Raw genomic sequence first — 15,378 nt, 5'->3', positions numbered from 1 at the left:
CTGCCGCCGGCCTCAGCCCCAGCTGCGGGGAGGGGAGGTGGGAGGGGCTGCCAGAGGTCTCTGGCTGGCGGGAGGAGTCTCCGGTAGATAGGTAATGGGGTGGGGAGCAGGCCAGGCACGCTCCGTGCTGTGCCTGCTTCCTGTTCCACCACAACTGTCCACCCTACTCCCCGACGGGAGGGCGCGGGTCTGCCACACTGCGGTCCGGGCTCAGGGCTGCTGCCCAGGCCCCTCCCACCAGCAGGGCCCCAGCAGGAGGTGCTCCTCCCACCCCACCCACCCAACTCTCACCCCGTTTCTGTAGAGCTGCCCAGAGCAGACACAGCTGGTCACCGCCTGAGGGGTGACCGAGGCAGGTGGGCGGGGAGTGGGAGCGGCAGGAGTCTGATGGTGGGGTCCGTCCTGACCGCCCAGGGGCCCTGGCTGGTGTGTCCCCACCTCCCTTCCTGACATCTCTGGGTGCCTCAGACTCACCACGATCCCCAGGGATCCCTAGGTGTCCCTGCCTCAGATGATGGCAGCTCCTTCCTTCTCACGGCTCAGACCCTGGAGTCCCTTTCACTTCTCTCTGTCACCCCTTATCTGACACCTCACCATTTCCTGTTCTTGCCGCTGCCGGTCACTGCAGCCACCTCCTCCTGAGCCGCTCTGTGCCGTCCTGCCCTGAGGGCGTTCCCCACAGCGGCCCGAGCTCTTTTAAAACTGCAGGCCAGGCAGAGGGCTTCGGTGTGGTGTGAGGAATGTTCACACCTGGGGAGGATTTTATGCGTTTCTTTGAGCCAAACTGGCGGAGATGGCACATGCGGGGAGCAAGGCTCCAGTGTGCCGGAGAGTCCGCGCTGCCCCTTCCTCCTCCTCCCCTCCTCCGTGCACTTGAACCTGCGGGGCAGGGAGGGGAGGACACCTCCGCCAGTGGGGGCGTGTGCTCTCTTCAGGGCCAGCCCCTCGGTCTGACGGAAGGTGCAGCGGGTGTGAGTCTAGACGGCAGGCTCTGCCGAGGGCTGGCTCGCGGCACCGAGGGCCTGGGTGTGAGAACCCCCTGCGCCCTGCCCAGTTCAGACTTTATGGGCAGATCGCCCCGGGAGGCCGCTTTCCATAAAACCCCCTTTTTGTTGGCAGCCCTCTCTTCAGAACGTCGGCCTCGTTCCAGGGCCTTTGTGCTCGCTGTGCCGCTGCCTGGCCTGCCCGCCTCCTCGGGTGTCAGATGCCAGGTTCCTGAGCTCCTTCCCAGAGCAGCACCTCCGCCCTGTGCCCGTGCCTGCAGGGCTCTCCGTGGTGGACTGAGCACCACAGGCTGTCCCTTGGGGCACTGGCCCCTCCAGGCCAGGGACCGTGCTTTGCTGCCTGCAGATCAGAGCTAGGCAGTCAGGGAGGGCATCCAAGAGGAGCTGAGCCTCACAGCCCAGCGGGCAAGGCCCGGTGTCCAGGGTGCGGGCTCCTCACGGGAGGGGCCATTGGGGCTGAGCTGTGAGGGTGAAGTCAGGTGAGGAGGGGCAGCGGGTGAGCAGTCCTTTCCTCCACTGGAGTGTGGCTGGGTGGGTGGACAAGTAGGGAGGGAGGGGTCCATCCTGACTGCCCAGGGGCCCTGGCTGGTGGGTCCCCACCTGCCCTCCTGACATCTGGAGGGCGGGCTGCTAGCCTTGGTCACGTAAGGGGGCCAGCCTTCCTCTGGGTGGTCTTGGCCCTTCCGAAGCCCTCCTGCCGCCTGTGGACTCCCGGTTCTGTGAGGCTAGGAATGGGCCCCGCCTGGTGGGGGACCCCTGGGGAGAGGGGAGCCTGTCCCGCCAGCCAGGGCCCCCAGCACGCCCGGCTTAGTGCTGCCTTAGCCCCCCTCCTCCGGGCAGACCCCCCCGGGAGGTGGGCTGAGAGTTCACATTCTAGCTGCTCACTCAGCCTCGAGATCAGGGCTTTGAGGCTCAGTGTCTCTCGGGGAACATGCTGGTAAGGCTTTCGGGCGCCTTTGGCGAGTGGCTGCTGCTGTTCTGTGGCCTCCCCCGCCCCAGCCCCACGGCCCTCGCAGGCGCCGCCCCTTCACCAGCCTGACTTTGGCCCCTGCTGCCTCTGCTCCTTGTGCTCTGGTCCAGGCTGGCCCAGCCACCTGCCCACCTGGCTTCCACAGGCTTATCTGCTGCCCGGGTGGAATTTCAGGCCCTGGGAGGGGCTGGGCGAGGAGGGGAGGGAGTCTGGCAGCCTGGAGCGACTGGAAACTCCCCACCTGGGGCGAGGCTTCCCTTCTGCCTGGAGAGGGATGTGGAGGAGGAGCCCCCCATCTCTCAGCCCCTGGGAGCCATCACCTGGGAAGGGCCTGGGCTGGGAGGCCACTTCTGCACGTGGGCTTCTGACCAAGCAGTCCCATTTCAAGGCATTACTGTGGGGCTGGCCGAGCGTTATGTGTCCTGCTGAGGACGTAAAAGAGGAAGCCAACATCCCTTTTCACTCTCGCCAGCATTTCGTAAAGGAAAGAGAAAGTCACTGAAAGAGGAAGGAGGTAATCTGCTCCCTGCGATCAGAGCGAGGCAGTCTGAGGACTGTAAGGTGTGGTCTCCCAAGAAAGACCAGTGGCTTCCTTGTCTGTCAGCTGTTCGACCAGGACTGGTGTCCGGCACAGCGACTCTCAGAACACGGACTTAAAAGCAGATTGCCGAGGGGCGGGGGAGGCCCTGGAGCTTTGGGGGGCAGGAGGAACCCGGAAATGTTTCCTAGTTTTACATGTCATTGCTAAAGTCTTTGCAAACTTGGAATCCGGCTACAGTCTGTCTAACTGTGTTGGTTATATCCCCAAAGTGTCATCTCTACCAGTAAAATTTTTGGAACGCAGCAAGATGGAATGTGAATCTTTTGCAAGAAACCCTGGATAGGCTGCCTCTTATTCCCTGTTTGAGAATCACAAGTTGATTTTGGGCTTTGGGATCATTAGGTTTGGGCTTCTGGTTCTGCCACTCGCCGGCTGAGGGACTTCTCTGAGCCCGTTTCTTCATCTGTAGAATGGGACTAACTGTCACCATCTCGGTTGCCCTGGTGACATGACACCACCTGTCAGGGTGTCAGGGTTGTGCCCCCTCAGTGTGGGTCCTTGGACGTGGCTCTCTGGGGTCAGGCCTTGCTGCGTGATTTCAGTGAAGCTCCTTGGAGCTCAGAAGGAGGGGCAGGTACAGTGCCCCCGCTGGTGTCCACGGAGAGCTTGCCTGGCTGGCGGGTGTGTGGCTGGGAGATGGAATATGCTGGTTAGGGGTCCCCTCTGCAGTGCGAGCCGGGCTCACGGTGTTTGCCTGGGAGGAAGGAGGATGGCGGCCAGCCGGGGGAACGGCGGACCCAAGTGAGGGTGGGGGGCGGAGAGACCTGGGCCAGGCCTGACTCTCAGGGGCAGCACGTGCCCCAGAGCCGGACCGCCACAAGCTGGGCCCTTCTGCCTGGGCTGTGTTGGCTCCCTTTCTCTGTTTTCTCTCCAGTCTCCTACATCATCTCGTTCTTCTCATACGGCTTCTCCTGGCCTCTGCTCTGCTTCTTGCCTGGCTCTGTGGCCTCTTTGTGGTTCCTGCCACCTTCCTGCTGTGCCTGGAGGCAACCGAAGGGCCTTGGGCAGGAGCCCTGTTGGGGAGCATGTGTGTGTGCACTGACAGGTGGCCAGCATCAGCATGTGAACATGTGAGTGCTGTGTGTGCCTGCTGCGTGGGCATAGAGGGGACCTGTGCATGTGCAGAGGGGACCTGTGTGTGTGCAGAGGGGACCTGTGCGTGTGCAGAGGGGAGCTGTGCGTGTGCAGAGGGGACCTGTGCGTGTGCAGAGGGGACCTGTGTGTGTGCAGAGGGGACCTGTGCGTGTGCAGAGGGGAGCTGTGCGTGTGCAGAGGGGACCTGTGCGTGTGCAGAGGGGACCTGTGCATGTGCAGAGGGGAGCTGTGTGTGTGCAGAGGGGACCTGTGCGTGTGCAGAGGGGACCTGTGCGTGTGCAGAGGGGACCTGTGCGTGTGCAGAGGGGAGCTGTGCGTGTGCAGAGGGGAGCTGTGCGTGTGCAGAGGGGACCTGTGCGTGTGCAGAGGGAAGCTGTGCGTGTGCAGAGGGGACCTGTGCGTGTGCAGAGGGGAGCTGTGCGTGTGCAGAGGGAAGCTGTGCGTGTGCAGAGGGAAGCCGTGCGTGTGCAGAGGGGACCTGTGTGTGTGCAGAGGGGAGCTGTGCGTGTGCAGAGGGGACCTGTGCGTGTGCAGAGGGAAGCTGTGCATGTGCAGAGGGAAGCTGTGCGTGTGCAGAGGGGACCTGTGTGTGTGCAGAGGGAAGCTGCATGGGGCCTAGAGTGCTGAGGAGCATTTTGGGCTCCTAGGGATGGGATGCAGTTCCTGGCTCTTGCCCAAGGCCAATCCTAATATATAAAAAACCAGGGGTCTTCATGACTGAAACAACCAGATGGACGACCGAGCAGCAGGCTTCATGGGGTGTCAAGGCCGGCAGCGGGGGTTAAGTGAGGGACGAACAAATGACTGAACAGCAGGCTACATGGGGCGACCAGGCCGGCAGCGGGGTTAGTGAGGGATGATCAAATGACTGAACAGCAGGCTGTTGGGGGCGACCAGGCTGGTGGGGGGGGGGAGGTAGTTGGCGACCAGGCCAGCAGTGGGGGGCAGTTGGGGGTAACCAGGCTGGCAGGGGGGGCAGTAAGGGGCGACCAGGCCGTCAGGGAGGGCAATTGGGGGCAACCAGGCTGGTGGGGGGGGCAGTAAGGGGCGACCAGGCTGGCAGGGGAGGCAGTTAGGGGCGACCAGACTGGTAGAGGGGGGCAGTTGGGGGCAACCAGGCCAGCGGGGGGGGGGGAAGTTAGGGGCGACCAGTCTGGAGGGGGGGACAGTTGGGGGTTATCAGGCAGGCAGGCAAAGGCAGTTAGGGGTGATCAGGCTGGCAGGGGGGTCAGTTAGGGGCGATCAAGCAGGCAGGTAGGTGAACAGTTAGGAGCCAGCGGTCCCGGATTGTGAGAGGGATGTCCGACTGCTGGTTTAGGCCTGATCCCTCCTTTTGGAGAGGGTGCAGGCTGGGCTGAGGGGACCCCCCCCCACACCTGTGCACGAATTCTGTGCAACAAGCCTCTAGTCTACACTAATAAAAGACAAACATGCAAATTGACCGTACCTTTGCTACGCCTTAAGCCATGCCCACCAGCTAATCAGAGCGACTATATGCAAATTAACCCAACCAAGATGGCGGCCATGGAGTTGGAGCAAGCAGGAGGCTTGGTTGTCCCAATGATGGAGGAAGCCAAGCTTCCCTCCTGCCCGCCCTGGCCGGCTCTGAGCTCCTCTCTAGGCTACAAAGTTTCAATTATAGAAGGTAAATAAGTCCCAGAATAAAAAACAAAAATAGAAAAAGGAGAGGCTGGGAGCTTTCGTCACCAGAGGGGCTTGGCTAGCCTGAAAACAGCCCTCAGCCCCTCGCCCAGACTGGCCAGGCACCCCAGTGGGGATCCCCCCACCTTAAAGGGGGTGTGGCCAGCCTGAAAACAGCCATCAGCCCCTCACCCAGGCTGACCAAATCTCCATGGGGTGAGGGTCCCCACTGGGGGGGGGGGTGGCTTGACCAGCCTGCAAACAGCCATCAGCCCCTCACCCAGGCTGGCCAGGCACCCCAGTGGGGACCCCCACCCTGAAGGGGGTGTGACCAGCCTGCAAACAGCCATCAGCCCCTCACCCAGGCTGGCCAGGCACCCCAGCGGGACCCCCACCCTGATCCGGGACACCCTTCAGGGCAAACCAGCCGGCCCCCACCCATGCACCAGGCCTCTATCCTATATAATAAAAGGGTAATATGCAAACTGACCCTAACAGCAGAATGACTGGGAATGACTGGTCACTATGACACACCCTGACCACCAGGGGGAAGACGCTCAATGCAGGAGCTGCCCCCTGATGGTCAGTGCGCTCCCACAGGGGGAGCTCTGCTCAGCCACAAGCCAGGCTGATGGCTGCCAGTACAGCGGTGGTGGTGGGAGCCTCTCCTGCCTCCTCAGCAGCGCTAAGGATGTCAGACTGCAGCTTAGGCCTGCTTCCCGCTGGACATCCCCCGAGAACTCCCGGGCTGCCAGAGGGATGTCTGATTGCCATCTTAGGCCCAATCCCCTGGGGAGCAGGCCTAAGCCAGCAGGTGATCATCCCCCGAGAGGTCCCAGACTGCGAGAGAGCACAGGCCGGGCTGAGGAACGCTCTCCCTCTCCCCCCCCCCAAGTGCATAAATTTTTGTGCACTGGGCCTCTAGTCTATATATATAAAAGCCTAAATGACAAAAAGACCAGTCGACTGGTCGCTATGATGTGCACTGACCACCAGGGGCAGATGCTCAATACAGGATTCCCACAGAGGGAGCACCACTCAGTGAGCTTACTGGGTGGCGGCGGCGGTGGCAGGTGCAGCAGGGCTGGGATGAGTGGGAACAGTGCCCGGCCTGGGCTCAGGTTCCTCCCCGGCCGCCTGCTGTTTCGTATAGTACATCCCTTGGGGGGATGTCACTGCCAGTTTCGGCCCAATCCTTGCAGGTCCCTCTGCCTGGCCTGCAGGGATCAGGCTGAAACCAGCAGTCCGACATCCCCCGAGGGGTCCCGAATTGTGAGAGGGCACAGGCCAGACTGAGGGACCCCACTGGTGCACGAATCCGTGCACAGGGCCTCTAGTGTTTAATATTTATCTCTTAAAACGTCATCGAGCCTTTGGGAAGCTGTAAGGCAAAGCCTTTTGTTGCTGCAGGAGGCTAAGGAGTCATTTTTGGCCAAAGCTTCTCAGCCACGTGTCCTAAACTTCTTTTCTGGACCCTGAGCTGCTACTCCCTCCAGCTGGGCTGGAGCCAGGCCAAGGGGTCCACAGGCTTGACACTGCCCAGGGAGGCCAGGCCTCTCTCTCTAGCCCCTCTCTCCACAGTCCCCTCTCAAGCCAGATGCCCAGCAGCAGCTCTGGCCACTGGAGATGACCAGCCTGGAGGAGTGATGCAGCCCCGAAGGCAGATTCCTGCTCCCCTCAGAGTGTGTTCGCTGGCCCAGAGGGAGAAGCAGGGTTTCTGAGCTGGGTCAGAAGACAAAGCTGCTCCCAACTGCAGTCACCCACCGGCTCAGGATCAAGAGCCACATCCCAGAGATGCACCTGGTGGAAGGACCAGGAGCCAGAATACCCAGGTCTGGTCCTGGCCAGCCCCCAGGGCACCCCAGCGCTCCACCTCACTAAGGGGGATGCCAGCCCACTTAGAAGAGGCCAAGGAGGGCAGGCGCTTGAGGGCTGCCGGCTGCAGCAGCTGGGGCCCTGCCAGAGTGCAGGCCCTGGCTGGGGCTTGGACCAGTGGGCGGGCGGGGCCGGCAGGCTGGCTGGTTTGCTGTGCACATGAGCTCCGAGCCACACTGTTCACCACCACAAACCACAGAGCCCTGCCTTTGCTGCTTCAGGCATTACTTAATGAGTCCACATTACTTAATGTCTCAGCATGTCCTCGTCTCTCTAAAGTGGGGGTGAGCCCACAGCCCTGGACATGGCCTAGAGCAGTGATGGTGAACCTGTGACACGTCTGTCAGAGGTGACACGCGAACTCATTTTTTTGGTTGATTTTCTTTGTTAAATGGCATTTAAATATATAAAATAAATATCAAAATTATGCCTTTTTTTTTACTATGGTTGCAAATATCAAAAAATTTCTGTATGTGACATGGCACCAGAGTTAAGTTAGGGTTTTTCAAAATGCTGACATGCCGAGCTCAAAAGGTTCGCCATCACTGGCCTATAGATTACAGGAGATGCCAGGGCACACCTCCCCCGAAAGGGCACCAGGGCTCCTTAGAGAAATGGCTGAGCCGGCAGTATCTGTAGTGGGAGGAAGTGAGCAAGTGCTCGAGACCTGGGCCGTCCAGAGGCGCCCATGGCCAAATCCTATCTAATAAAAGAGAAACATGGTAATTGGCGTACGATCGCTACCCTTCCCATTGGCTAATCAGGGCAATATGCAAATTAACTGTCAGCCAAGATGGCGGCCGGCAGCCAGGCAGCTTGAAACTAACATGAGGCTTGCTTGCTTCAGTGACAGAGGACTCCAACGTTCCCCGCCTGCCGCTGCAGGCCTCTGAGGTGCAAGCAACTATGTAACAAACATAGAAACTAAACAAAACCCCAGAAACCTGCCCGGCTTCAGCCAGCAGGATCGCAACATTATAAGCAAAGGCCAGAAACCTACTTTCAGCAGCGGAGGCCTAAGAGCTGGAGCCAAGCCTCAAAGCTAAAGCTGGCCCAGAATAAAAAAAAAAAAAAAGAAAAAAAGGAGCGGTTGGGAGCTTCAGTCACCTCCAGCCTGAAAACAGTCCTCAGCTCCTCACCCAGACTGGCCAGGCACCCCAGTGGGGACCCCCACCCTGAAGGGTGTGTGACCAGCTGCAAACAGCCATCATCCCCTCACCCAGGCTGGCCGGGCACCCCAGTGGGGACCCCCGCCCTGATCCAGGACACCCTTCAGGGCAAACCAGCTGGCACCCACCCATGCACCAGGCCTCTATCCTATATAGTAAAAGGGGAATATGCCTCCCAGCACCGGGATCAGTGGAGCCGTGAGGCCTCCCGGCACCAGGATCAGCGTGACAGGGGGCAGCGCCCAAACCCCCTGATCGACCTGCGGCTGTGTGTGACAGGGTGCGGCGCCCCAACCCCCTGATCGGCCCTGCTCTATGTATGACATGGTGCGGTGCCCCAACCACCCCCCAGCCCCCACGGGCCCTGCTCTGTGTGTGACGGGGTAGAGCCATAACCTCCCCATCGTCCCTGCCCTGAGTGTGAGAGTGGCGGCACCCCAACCCCCTGATCGGCCCTGCTCTGTGGGTGATAGAGGGTGGTGCCCCAACCCCCTGATGGGCCCTGCTCTGTGCATGACAGGGGGCTGCACCCCAACCCCCTGATTAGCCCTGCTCTGTGAGTGACAAGGGGAAATGCCCCAACCCCCTGATTGGCCCTGCTCTGTGCATGACGGGGTGGCGCCGCAACCTCCCCATCGATCCTGCCTTGAGTGTGACGGGATGGTGCCCCAACCCCCCAATCGGCCCTACCCTGAGCGTGACTGGGGGTGGCATCACAACCTCCCGATCGCTCTGCTCTGTGTATGACAGGGGGCGGCGCCCCAACTCCCCAATCGGCCCTGCTCTGAGCCCGACCAGGGGCTGCACCTAGGGATTGGGCCTGCCCTCTGCCACCCGGGAGCAGGCCTGAGCCAGCAGGTCGTTATCTCCCGAGGGGTCCCAGACTGCGAGAGGGCACAGGCCGGGCTGAGGGACCCCCCTCCCCCCCAGTGCACAAATTTCTGTGCACCGGGCCTCTAGTTTGAATATAAGAGAGTTTGAGCATCAAAAAGAGTAATGAAGGTAGGAGGTTCTAACTCACTGATGCAAAATCGAGACCTGAGTCGGTGAACATGCCCACCCTCCCCAATGCCAGGCGGAGGGCATGGTGGCAGCACTGGGACCTGGCCCCGCACGGAGAGGGCGCTGCCTGGGACGCGTGTGCACCGAGCGGGGCCTGGCTGGGATGCAGGCCTCACTCAGCAGGTCCGAGGCGGGAAGGGGACACGGACCTTCTGTGTCTGCACTGGCCGGGCTCCCGGGGGCCGGATGCTGGTCCGTGGCCCCCGCTTGGAGGAGCAGCGTGTGAGGATGGTGACGGCGCTGGGTGAAGAGTTGTCGGCCTCACACGTCCACAGTGACAGTGCCTCCCCGTCAGATGCCCAGTCCGTTAGCAAGAGGAGCATTACCTTTAGGCAGAGACCTGGCCAGCGCCCCCACCGTGGTCAGGCTCAGCATGCCAGGCGTCCCACGTCACGTGGCAGGAAGGACACAGCAGCGCCTCAGTCATCTTGCCACACAGGGTTTAACCTGAACTTAGTCACAAAGAAATAAGCAGATGAATCTGGAGTGTGGCGCATTCTCCATGGGCAAAGTTTGTGCTCGTAAAATTGTTAGTATCACAAGAGAAAAGAATGTATCTGATAACCAGTAACCAGTAGGTGTGCGGGGAATATTCCGGATGGAAGGAGACAGAGACATGGCATTCAAAAGCAGTGTGGGGACCATGTTGGATGCCAGATCTAAAAACAGCAGAGACAAGGCATATTTGGGGGCAAGTAGGGATATTTGGGTATGGGCTCTGACTGTCAGCTCCCTCTCCAGCCTGGCGGACACTCACGGGTTGTGGGCAGAATGTCCCATCTGGGCATGTCTGGGGGGAAGGGTCACTGGTGGCTTTGGCCCGATTCCAGTGGCCCTGCCTCACTTTCCCCTCTTGGGGTGTCACCCCCAGAACGGGCCCAGCTGTGGGAAAACCCGGCCCTTCGCCTGCCTGTCGGGAGCCCGTGTGAGGGTTCCAGGATGTGCGTCCTGTCCTGTGGTCCCCGACCACAGCTCTGTGGGGAGGAAGCAGCCGGTGGTGCCGCCCCCACGGGCGGGCTCACTCCGAGACCAAGGCTGCCGAGGGAGGCGGCAGGGCTGCAGGAGATGAGGAAGGTGACGGCCTCTGGGGGTCCGCAGCTGGGTGGGGGTCTTGTGGGGAGCGGGATGAAGCCCCGCGGGCGTGTGGGTGTGTGTGGGTGTGGGTTGGAGTTCTGCGGACACTCTGGGGGGAGATGGGGCCGGCGGCCACCGTGGCAGGACCGGGCCCAGCGCCTGGAGGCAGGGCTGACTGGGAATGTGGGCCCTGCCTCCCATGGCCTTCTCTCCTCCTCCCCAGCCTGAGGTTCTAGAAAGGACTTGTTCCTGCCGTGTGCCAGGCCATTCAGAGGGGGGCATGTGTCCCCATCAGTGTCGGGGTTCGGCCCCTCTGGGAGTCAAGGCCCCTCGAGGAGCCGGGGCTCAGGCTCAGGGCTCAGAGGCCACCCGGGTCAGCGCCGAGGGGAGCCTTAGAGCTCCCTGCCCCGGCCTGCCCTCTGGGCTTGCAGCTGGGGAGGGTGGGCGCAGCGCTCAGGCCTGGCTCCAGGGCCTTAGGCTGGTCCCGATGTCTGTGCTCGGCACCACCTGCTCATGGAGGGGAACACTTACCTGGGAGGAGGGAGACTTCTGGTGGGCGGGGCCTGCTCTAGTTCCAGTAGCTGGCCCCTGCCCTGTGGGCTGGGAGGCCCTGCAGCACAGCTGTCGGAGGCACTGTCCCGGGGCCTGGCTTGTCCCCAGCTGCTTTCCAGGAGGAGCAGAGGGAGGGGCTCTGCTGCGGCTGAGAGAGAGGCACAGCAGGGGCTGGGGAGCCCTCACTCTTCCAGGCCTGCGTGGGCAGCCCCACCCAGCCTGGTCACAGCCCTGGTTCAGAGGTGGCCAGGGTGCTGTCAGAATGCGCCGCTCTGTCACTTTGGGGTGTCACCAGAGTGCCCTTCGCAGGCGTTGCTGCGCTGCTGCTATCTGCTGCTCTGAGGAGGTGCTGAGAGGCTGAGGCAAGAGGTGTGAGAGGAGCTGGCAGCACTGAGGAGGAGGTGTCCAGGGCCACCGGCAGTCCTGCGGGCCAGCCCCTGGGGTGGGGGCCTGTGTGCTGCTCTCAGTCCCCTCATCAGAAGGCTCCTGTGTTTGTTGCAAAGGGAGACCCTTGTGATAAGTGCATGAGAGTGTGGCCCTGTCCCCGCTGCCCCCCGCCCCCCAGCCCCAGACAGAGTGGGATCCTGACCGCGCCCCACCAGGCCTCCTCACCCTGCTCTGCTCATCCTCCAGCCCTCTCCTCCGCCTGTCTTCCCCCTCCCTCCTCCCTCCTCCCTCCTCCCTCTGCGCCCCCCCCCCCCCCCCGTGCCATCCTGCAGGTGGTGGGTTCTGTGTGTGTGTAGTAGGGGCAGGCCTGGCAAGGTTGGAGACCGCAGCCTGGGGCCTCCGGTGGAGAGGGGCACACACCTGGAAGGCTGAGCAGCCTGTGGGTGGCGGGAGGGCTGGGCTGCTGCTGGGGAGGGCAGCAGTCCCAGCTGAGGCGGCAGGAAGTAGGAAGCCAGGGCAGTGGAGGCTGTGGGACTTCCTGGACTGAATTGTGTCCTGGCCCCTGCCATTGGGCAGGTGGGTTCAGATTGGTTTTCCTTCCAGTTGCCACACTGGGAGCTCCTTGAGGACAGGGACCCGGACCACGTGTCCTCCTTCCCTCACCTCTAAGATGGGGGAGGGTTTCAGTGGGGCTTGGACAAGGCCAGGACCAGCGTGCGTCCACTGAGCTGGCTTTCTGGCCTCCTCCACGCGGTGGCGCGGTGTTCCTCCTGCTCAGAGGTGGGCGCTGAGGTCAGGAGAGGTGGAAGCAGGGGCCTGAGTGCTCCCGGAGCCTCTCGACCTGGCCACGTGCAGGCTGCTGCTTCAGGCCGGGACCCACTGGAGCCGGCCTGGTACCCAGGACCAGACATCGGACTGGCAGGAACGCCAGCCCCTGGTCCTAGGGGCTCCCTCCCCTGGCAAGCTTTCCTGTGCACTAGGCACACACTTTGCACACATGGCCATAGAGGACTGCGTAGAAGAGACTGAAGTTGAGAGATGGTTCAAGGCCATGACTCTGCCCTCAAAGCCCATGGCTCAGTTTAGCTAGCGGTCACCAAGAACATGTGTGTGTCTGACCTGTGCCTAGTCCTGTATAGGAGCCGGGACAGAGAGCTGGACACTGTCCCTGACCTCAGGCTGTTCACGTGGCTGGGGCAGGGCCAGCGTAGACACGCGGGCACCATTGCACAGTGATGAGGGGCATGGTTCTCAGGCCCTGGGTGGTACAGGGTGGTGTGTGGCAGGGCGCTTCACAGAGCAAGGTTTTGAAGGATGAATAGGAGTTTGTTGCGTGTACAGGTATTCCCATGCATACGTGATCCGTGTGTGTGTCCAACGTCTCGAGATGCCATCTGTCCGGACCTGGTGTGAGGGTTGGTGTTGCCAGGCCTGGCCTGAGTGTGAGGGCTGCCCTGACGGGCTCACTGTTACTCGAGGATGTGCTTGGGCCAGGACCTGAGGTGAGCTCTACAGACACGGGCCTCAGGTGGGTGCCATGTTCTCCATTTTCCCGACAAGGCACTGAGGCTGAGAGCAACGGGACGAGCCCTGCTTTCCAGGGTCTGCTCACTGCCTGGCCGGTCTCTAGCTGGCCTGCCGTAAGTCCCGAAGCTCACCCAGGCGGCTGTGGTGCACTGGGAGTCCTGAGGGAGGGGTAAATCTTTGGGGATTCAGTGCATATCCTCAGGGAGAAGGGGAGGGCAGGGCGCAGACAGGGCCACCTCCCTGGTCCTCCGGGCTTGAGGGCGGCTGCCCAGGCCCTGCTCCTGCTCCCTGGGAGCCCCTGGCTTCCTTGGTGGCCCCATGGGTTTCTGGACCCACGGGTCCATTTCTCTCTTTGGAGGGGGAGGCCCCTACCTAAGCTCAGGCACCTCCGCGGGATTCCCATGGGACCAGAGGGCGGTGGGGGTCGCTTTCCTCTCCTCCCCCCACCTGAGTGTGGGCTGGGTGATCCAGCTGCGCTTGCCCAGTGGACTGTGTCCTGACCGTGTAGCACATGGTTGTTCAGGGGCCGCTCCCCAAGGCCCATCCCTGCCTTCCTGCTGCTCACTGTCCTTTGCGGCCTCCCGTTGCCTCGAGTGATGGAAATTCCTCGGGAATGTACCCTCATCTTTCTGGTCTCCTTGCCTTTGCTGTAAGCTCTCTCCATTGGAGCTGTAGCTTCCCCCAGGAAGTCCTCCTTGATTACCCAGGCTTGATGGAATTTCTGTCCTGGGCTCTCCTACAGGCCCATGTGCTCCCTCGCTGCTGGGGCTGGACCAATGTCTGTCCCAGCAGAGGAGCCTGGATCTGAGCAGGCACTTGGCAAGAGATGCCAAATGTACTGTGTGATAAGAGAGAACCTGAGAGCTGATTGGCTGCTGTGGCGCCTGGGCCAGCCAGAGAAGGAGCAGCCCGGAGCACAGGTCCTCCTGGGCCAGTCAGGGCTCTGCACACCCCTCAGGGCCCCAGCCTGGGGCTTGGGTGGGCAAAGCTGGTGCTCGAGGCCCGCTTCAGGGTCTGCGAAGGGAGAATGTGGCTGAAGGGAGTGATGGTGGTGGCTGCTGGTCTCAGACAGCTGCTGGGCTGGCTCCTGGTCCTGTGCAGCCCAGCCTGTTGGGTACCCAGCCCTGGCCTGTCCCCGCCTTTCCCCGCTGCGTGCCACCCCCACCGCCACCTGTTTCCTCTCATTCTTGTTGAGTTGGGGCCACTGCCTCTACTGAGCTGTCAGTGTTGTTCTTTCTGCTGCTTAATGGAGGTGCCTGCCCAGGGCTGCGGATGGCCGTCTCTGGCTCCTCCGTCTTGGTCTCAGCTTCCCTCTTCTTGCAAACCCCCCCGCACCCCAATCCCTGCCTCAGCATCCCCTCTCTGCTCCCAGCTCATCTTTCTCAGCTCTTCTCCATGGCCCTCCCCTCCTTCCATGCCTCTATTTTGTGCCTTTCTCTCCTGCTCTTTCCCCCCCTCCCCTTCCTCTTCCCCTCCCCTCTTCTCTCTTCTGGAGAACTGGGATGGGGTAGGGGGTTGGGGGTAGGGAGTAGGATCTAAGAGGGAGAACCAGCCCTTCTGGCTTCCTCCCAGCTCCTCTCCTAGCGCACCCCCCCCCCCCCGCCTTTACTCACCTCTGCCCTCCACTCCTCCCCAGTGTGTGTGCGTGTGTGTGTGTGTGTGTGTGTGTGTGTGTGTGTGTGTGGGCTGTGGAGGTGGGAGCAGGTGGCTGGGGGGTGGTCATATCTGAAAACCTACTCAGACTGGGAGCTGACTGCTAGAGACACAGAGAGCCTGGCTCCTGGCACCTCTCTGCCCTTCCTCCTGGGTGTCGCTTCCAGCCCAGGACTGAGTCCGGTTGTGGGGCGCTGTGGGGGCCTGTGGGCAGGTGGGGCCACCCTCGCCCCTTGAGATTAGCTCACCTTTCGCCACCAGGGTGGGGGGAGCACCCAGGGGTGTGCGTGAGGTCAGCAAGAGGGGCACCTGATTCCGCATCCTGTCTTTGAAGCTCCCTCCTCCCAGTTCAGGCACTAGGCTGGCCTGTCTTAGGTCCTCCTGTTGGTGATGGGCAGGCCCTGGAGAGAGGGTGGGGTCTGAGCCTTGGTGGGCTCCGTCCTGCCCTTGGGATCATAGCAGCCGGGAGACCTGATGGTCCCAGCGCCTGGGCTGCTGGTACTGGCCAGGCCTCCTGGACCCTGGCTGGGGGGGGGGGCGGGGCCTGTGGTGTTGCTAAGGGCACTCTTGCTTCGGGTGGTCTCTGCCTCAGCGGCACGCTCCCTCCCTCTGCCTCTGTAGGTCCTCCAGAAACTGGGCAAGGCTGATGAGACGAAGGACGAGCAGTTCGAACAGTGTGTCCAGAATTTCAACAAGCAGCTGGTGAGTGGGGCGGCCCTGGGCCTCGGGGAGCTGGTGGGAATGGGCCTGTGGCTGTGGGTGAATGTG

The 15,378-nt window shown here is 61.8% G+C and overlaps 1 protein-coding gene across 16 annotated transcripts in view; it reads left to right on the top strand.

The window, feature by feature from the left end:
• Nucleotides 1-15,378, top strand: part of BIN1 (bridging integrator 1) — a 52,077-nt gene that overhangs the window by 13,827 nt on the left and 22,872 nt on the right. For 14 of the 16 annotated variants that reach the window (XM_036319985.1, XM_036319984.1, XM_036319988.1 and 11 more), the window contains exon 2: nt 15,232-15,312. In XM_036319985.1, coding sequence (XP_036175878.1) covers nt 15,232-15,312 — 81 coding nt within the window. Of the gene's footprint in view, nt 1-10,467; nt 10,492-15,231; nt 15,313-15,378 lie in introns of those variants that run through there. The other 2 variants (XM_036319983.1, XM_036319982.1) reach the window with 1 other exon arrangement.

Source organism: Myotis myotis, unplaced genomic scaffold (assembly GCF_014108235.1).
Source record: "Myotis myotis isolate mMyoMyo1 unplaced genomic scaffold, mMyoMyo1.p scaffold_m19_p_8, whole genome shotgun sequence".
NCBI lineage: Eukaryota > Metazoa > Chordata > Mammalia > Chiroptera > Vespertilionidae > Myotis > Myotis myotis.
This window is presented reverse-complemented; position numbering and strand designations above follow the sequence as displayed.